The 7131-nt window shown below is 35.9% G+C and overlaps 1 protein-coding gene across 1 annotated transcript; it reads left to right on the forward strand.

The window, feature by feature from the left end:
* The first annotated feature begins 5807 nt into the window (after window positions 1-5807).
* Window positions 5808-6651, forward strand: LOC111150256 (olfactory receptor 5F1-like). Its single transcript, XM_022507690.1, is given in 2 exon segments — window positions 5808-6611; window positions 6613-6651. Coding segments are annotated over 2 exon segments (843 nt in total).
* Window positions 6652-7131: the final 480 nt, after the last annotated feature.

Genomic DNA, 7131 nt, shown 5'->3' on the forward strand with positions numbered 1-7131 from the left:
TGAACCAGCCAGGCACCCTGGTTTTCTTTTGTTCTTTTTTTTTTTTTTAAAGATTTTATTTATTTATTTGACAGACAGAGATCACAAGTAGGCAGAGAGGCAGGCAGAGAAAGAGAGGAGGAAGCAGGCTCCCCGCGGAGCAGAGAGCCCGATGTGGGGCTTGATCCCAGGACCCTGGGATCATGACCTGAGCCGAAGGCAGAGGCTTTAATCCACTGAGCCACCCAGGCGCCCCTAACTTTTGTTCTTAATTGAAATTATGTCTGGGTTTCCAAATGCAATTTGCCTGGCTTGTCTTGCATCATTATTAAAATAAAGGAAGATGTAAAAACAACAAAAACAACAACAAAAACAATGAAACCTTTGCAATGACAGAACTTTTGGAACAAAAATTCAAACAACTAAGTCTTGAAAATTGCAAAAGAAGACATGTCATTAAAGGTGATTGTCCACTATTTTTGAAAGCATCGCCATTTCAGGTTTTTAAGCCACAAATTTGCAGTGCTGATCCTACTCTCTTTTGAGATAGATCGACCATTCAAAGCAAATGCCCTATAGGTCTCATCAACAATAACCTTTGGTGCACTTTTTGGCTTAAATTTAAAAAAATGTACAGTGCAATTATTACTGAAGGGATAAGTGGCATGTGATGATTATCCTGAGAGAAAAATAATCACTGTATGATAAGGAAATGTAGACTCCTTGCCAACTGTTTTTACTTTAATGTAATAAATCCCTTTGAAAATTGTGAATTATTACCTTTTGCATTGGGGAAAATATAGGACTCACCGTCAGAATACTTCCTAATTATGTTATTTCTTATTGAATCTCAAGAGAAATCAATAGACATTACAGTTACATAATGAATCAACATATTTTTCATTCTTCTAAGTAAATAAAATCCACAAATGCATTTCAGTGACAGAAATGAATAAATTAAAAACCTATTTTCCTACAATATCAATTCATAATTTATTACATGTATTTGATTTATTAATTTGAATAAATTTATTAGAATAAAATTTAGCATTTTGAGGTTGATTCTTAGAAAAATTACATAGATAAAATTTTATAATCTAAGAAGTGATGAATTATGAATCTTATCATTTATAAAAAGCAACTTATTTTTAAATTTACAGTTTAAAATATAATCAAGTTTATTCACTCTTTTATTTATCCACAAATATTTGTTGATTGAATATTAAACAGGAGGCACAAATATATAAGTAACAAGTTAATAAACTGTATTTAATAAAAAATATTATCACTTTTCAAAAAGATACTATAAAAATACAAAAAGTCAAGCTACAAACTAGAAAAAATATTGATAAAGTGCATATACTTTAAAGGATTTGTATGCAGAATATACAAGGAATTCTTACATCACAATGACAATAAACAAGAAAACCAAATAACAAGATAAGCAAGAGAGTTTTATAGATATTTCAACAAAGAATAAATGAAGGCAGAAATAAGCACATGAAAAATAAAAAATGTTGAAAATGGTCACTAGAGGGACTTAAAATCACAATGAGAAATACATCTGTAACTATTAAAATAGCTAAAACTTAAAAAAAAAAAAAGGAAAAACAGAAAGAAAATGCCAAATGGGGGCGCCTGGGTGGCTCAGCGGGTTAAAGCGTCTGCCTTCAGCTCAGGTCATGATCCCAGGGTCCTGGGATCGAGCCCCGCATCGGGCTCTCTGCTTGGCAGGGAGCCTGCTTCCTCCTCCCTCTCTCTCTGCCTGCCTCTCTGCCTACTTGTGATCTCTACCTGTCAAATAAACAAATAAAAAAATCTAAAAAAAAAAAAAAAAAAAAAGAAAATGCCAAATGTTGATTATTTAAAGCAACGGAGTCTCACCTGGATGGCTTTGTGGGATAGGCATCTGACTCTTGATTTCAGCTCAGGTCATGATCTTAGGGTTGTGAGATCAAGACCCCAAGGGGGGCCCAGCACTGGATGTAGACCCTGCTTAAGATTCTCTCTCCCTCCCCCTCTTGCTCTGCCCTTCTCCACTGATCCCACACAACCCCTATAAAGTAAAAAAGAAAAAAAAAAAAAAGAAGAAACAGGAATTCTCAAAAATTGTTGGCAATAAAAAGCAACATAATAATTATATTAAAGTTTGTGAGGTTTTTTAAAAGATTTTATTTATTTATTTGAGAGACAGAGATGGTGACAGAGATCGTAAGAAAGAGAGAGCACAAGTGGAGAGGAGATGGAGAAGCAGGCTCCCTGCTGAGCAGGAAGCCCGATATGGGGCTCGTCCCTGGACCCTGGGGTCATGACCCGATCCAAAGGCAAACACTTAACCGACTGAGATACCCAGGTGTCCCAAAGTTTGACAGTCTTTTACGCTTACTATAAGTTCCAACAATTTTACCCCTATCTACTCAAAATAAATAAAAACATAAAGGAACAGTAGTTTTGTACATAATTGCTCTAAGTTGGAAGCCCTCAACTAATGACATTATCTACAGAATGGACTACTACTTAGTAATATAAGGGGGGAAATGGATAAAAAATAACATCCTTGAATCTCAAAAGTTACAATGAGGGACAGAAACCAATTCAAAATGCTGTATACTATGTTTGATTTGCAAACTGGCCCCCGACACAGATGACAAGGATAGAACTAAGCAAGAGGCAGAACATTCCAGATTGGTGGCAGGTTTAAAAAGCAAGGGAACTTATATATAATACTTGTCTTGAGAGACAACAAAACAAGTAGATTGCTTACACCTGCTCACCAGAATCTTAAAAGTTTACCTAGAGGCCTTACCTGGATTCAATCATGTTTTCAATTCAAGTGGTCTCAACACCAGTCTCAAGGCTACGTCCTTGAATTGGCTGCTAACATTGAAATAATGGGCAGAAGGTGCATTTCAAGGACAGGAGAGGGGTAGGGAGCGCCCAGTTGCCTGGTTCAGCTCACAAGTCAACTGGAGGTCACATCCTTTCAATGTCCTCCTCCAGCAACTGTATTTGTATAAACACATACAGCAACGGTGTGTGTTTAGATCACATCCTGAGAAGGATAAAACATGACATAAACTGTATCCGTGGTTTCCCACTGGTTGTCAGAGGCTGGAGAAGGGGATAGGATTGCCCATAAGGGCGGGGGAATTGTGGTATTTATTAAACTGGCAAGTAGTCTTGAACTTGTCTTGATCGTAGTAGTGGTTGCAAGACTGTGTTTGTCACAACTCAACCAAACTGTGCACCTAAACACCGTGATAATTTACTGTAGGAAAACTATGGCACATCAAACCCGACTTTAAAAAACTGATAGCTTCCAACTCAATATTTTACCATTTTTAACCAAATTTTAAATTGAAAGATTTTTTAATTGTTGTAGTTTCTTCCTCAATGAAACTTTTTTTCAAAATTTTTAATGATAATCTTCTGTTCAGTGAATCTAATCTCCTTTTTCAATCTTTGTTTTTATTTTGGTGTAGGAGTATTGATTTCTTCTTTGTTCGTAACATTCTCCTCTTCCCTTGTTTCCATGATGACTCACTATGCTGCATCCCCTCCTGGCTCTCTTAATTAACATTTCTGGTTGTTTAATTACAAATATTTTGAAGTACTCCATTTCTTAAATTGTTAATTAGGTTTCATACATTTTAAACAAATATTATGGATTTTTTAGAGATCAATTAAGAGGTAGTTTTTAGTGGTATAAGACGACATCCATAAAAGTCAGGTTTTTAAGCAATATATTGTAAGATGTTAAAAACCTTTTTTAGATGCAGGAGTACTCTGCCTGCTCTGATGATTGGAAGACTGTATTCACTGGAAGATACATGCACATATGTGTGCCCATGTATATATGTAACATACGTGTGTGTGTGTATGTGTGTGTATATATATATATATAATCTTGTATACATATATATATATATATATATTTATAATCTTCTAAGTGACTATGATAAAATGAGATGGGACAAGAAAGTTAGGTATCTGGATATTATTTCTTTCTGTTGAAAATTGTCCTCAAATTGATTCTTCCACTTCTTAACAGTTTGTCTATTGAAAAGTCATGTCATAGCTTGAAACCTCAGCTGTAAATTGTGTAAAATAATAATGTAATCTCCAAGCCTGGTGTGAAGGATTAGTGGGGAATTTAAGCCAAAAATTTTAATATATTGTGACTTCCCTATAGAAATAGACTCTGTGTGTATGGATGCTCTGTGTGTGTGTGTGTGTGTTTCTTTTTTTCCATTTTGCTTTATTTGTATTTAGATCCGGAGAACCTACTGTTTCATTCCCTTATAGGATCAGAGTCACAGACATTAACTGCAAAAATCCAACACAATTCTAAAATCATAAAAAAGAAGTTAGGTTTTCTGATCGATTTTTTTATTTGCTCATGGTATACTATTTCTTTAAACACTGTACAATGGATTTAATTTCTTATTGTTATTAAGTTTACTCACAAAAAGAGTTGGATTAAAGGTTAAACTTGCCAAGACAAAGGGAAAGGTCACACATGCACACACACACACACACACACACACACACACAGGGAATGGAAAAGAAAAATAATTATTTCAATTATTGAAAAGGGTAAGAATAATATATTGGTTTGGGGCCATGTACCCATTAGGGATAAGCTGCAAAGAGAGATGAAACATAAATAGCCAACTAAAATTATCATTTTTTTTTTACTTTGGCAAGGACTATTTTAAATTTGTTTTTACACTCCAATGTAGTTAATATATAGGATGTAATATAGTGATTCATCAATTATTTTGGCACAACGTTAAAGTAACACAGAGATCAAGAATGCCTTTATGATGCAAGGTCCACATAATGTTCAATTCCATATATATACAAGTGATCATCATGTCTTCTCATTTGAGACTGGAGTTTTTGCCTTTAGAGAATTGACTCACAATTAAAATCCATAATCTGGTTCCCATGGTTACCTTTTTTTTTTTAATAAAAATCAACATAAATACTTGGTAGTATGTATTTGTAAAGAAGGTATCTCAAATTCTAACAAATAGCTTATTTGAATTTTCATTGCATTGCATTGCATTTAAAAAAATTTCTACTTTTGATTTTTAAGCTTCAACTGAGAACTCCTGATAAAAAAGAAAATAGACTACACAGGTAAAACACTAGGAAGGAATTTAGCAGGATCTGATATAGTTATTCAAGGAGTTGGATAAGTAGCATGTCTCATACTAATTGATGTACTTGGGAGTGTATTTGGAGCAAGAAAAACTGCTTCATTCCCTTTCCTTTTAAAACACTACAAAATCATGAATAAGACGATAAGAGGTGTCAAAATATTGCTTATTTGAAATGGTCATTATATTTGCTACTTGTGGTAGACAAAAACAATTTCTGGGAGTTTTGGTTTTGAATATTCAGAGTGGTCTTGAGTGAAAAAAAATAAAATAGATTTCAGTTAATATCTGTTCACAGAATGAGAGAATTTGAAGCAAGAATATTTTTATCATTTGCATATGGATGTTGGCTGGAATGAAAGAACAGAAAAACACATAATGCTGTTGCACAAACTGAATGGGAGTGTGTGGTCCTGCACTAGTGAGTTGAGAGATCCCCCAATCTTGATTCAATTCAGACACTTGTTCATTGAATTCAAAGGCTGATCTGTTTGTCGCCCAGTTTCCTCTTCCTCCATCACTCAATTTACTGTGCTGTATTATCCTAGGTTGTGCTTTTCCCCCATGGGTGAATGACCTCATTAACATTTCTATTTCTTAAAAACTTAGGAGAGGAAAATATTTACACCTAATGCAAGTTTAAGCAAACTATATGTGCAACAAATGACCAGAAGAAACCACTCTTCACCGATCGAGTTCATCCTGTTGGGATTAGCAGACACGATGGAGCTACAGATTGTCCTCTTCTTGCTTTTTCTGGTGATTTACACACTTACAGTTCTGGGGAATGTTGGGATGATCCTCTTAATAAGGATTGATTCCCGACTTCACACACCCATGTATTTCTTCCTGGCTAACCTGTCCTTTGTGGATGTTAGTTACTCCTCCACCATCACCCCTAAGATGCTGGTGGACCTATTATCAGAGGAGAAAACCATCTCCTTTGCTGGCTGCTTTCTGCAACTGTACTTTTTCATTGCCTTGGCCACAACTGAGTGCATCCTTTTCGGGTTAATGGCCTATGACCGTTATGTGGCCATATGCAACCCTCTGCTTTACTCCCTGGTCATGTCTAGGACTGTCTGCCTCAAAATGGCAGCAGGGGCTTTTACAGCAGGATTCTTGAACTCCATGGTTAACACAAGTTATGTGAGCAGCTTGCCATTCTGCAGTTCCAATGTCATTCATCATTTCTTCTGTGATAGCCCTCCACTTTTTAGGCTCTCATGTTCAGACACACACCTGAACGAAAGCATCTTTTCCACATTTGCTGGTGTGAATATGGTTGGGGCTTTGCTGGTCATCCTCACCTCCTACTCCTACGTTCTCTTTTCTATCTTCCATATGCATTCAGGGGAGGGGAGGCGCAAAGCCCTCTCAACCTGTGGGTCCCACCTGACAGCTATAACTCTGTTCTATGCCACTGCCATCTATACCTATCTGAGACCTAGTTCCAGCTATTCCCTGGATCAGGACAAAGTGGCTTCTGTGTTCTACACAGTGGTGATCCCCATGTTGAATCCTCTGATCTACAGCCTCAGGAATAAGGAAGTAAAGAAAGCTTTATGGAATGTAACTACCAGGACAAGGATTTCTACATTTCTGTGGTTGTTCAGTTGAATTTCTGAACAAAACAGAGTAACTGCCTTTTGAAGGCTGCTTCAAGACTACAGTTTTTCTTTAGAATATTTTCTGAGTAATTAGTCTACAATATTCAAATATATGTAACAGTGAGGCATAAGGTAAATTACTAGTTATATAAGGCCATAGAATCTTCACGTAATCCTTCCATACTCAACTTCTTTTCACTTCAAAAATTTCTAAGCCTTCCCTCCCTTTCTCTCTCCCTGCCTGACACATAAACAGAAAACCACATACACACATTTAACTGTGGCAAAGTTTAATCAGTGTATGGTTGCAAAAGGCATAGGTCAATGTTCAGTATATTATCTAATTTATATTCTTTAGAGTAAACTCATGGATGTTC

Source organism: Enhydra lutris, unplaced genomic scaffold, assembly GCF_002288905.1.
Source record: "Enhydra lutris kenyoni isolate GAN:26980312 unplaced genomic scaffold, ASM228890v2 scaffoldscaffold22, whole genome shotgun sequence".
In the NCBI taxonomy this organism is placed as follows: Eukaryota; Metazoa; Chordata; class Mammalia; order Carnivora; family Mustelidae; genus Enhydra; species Enhydra lutris.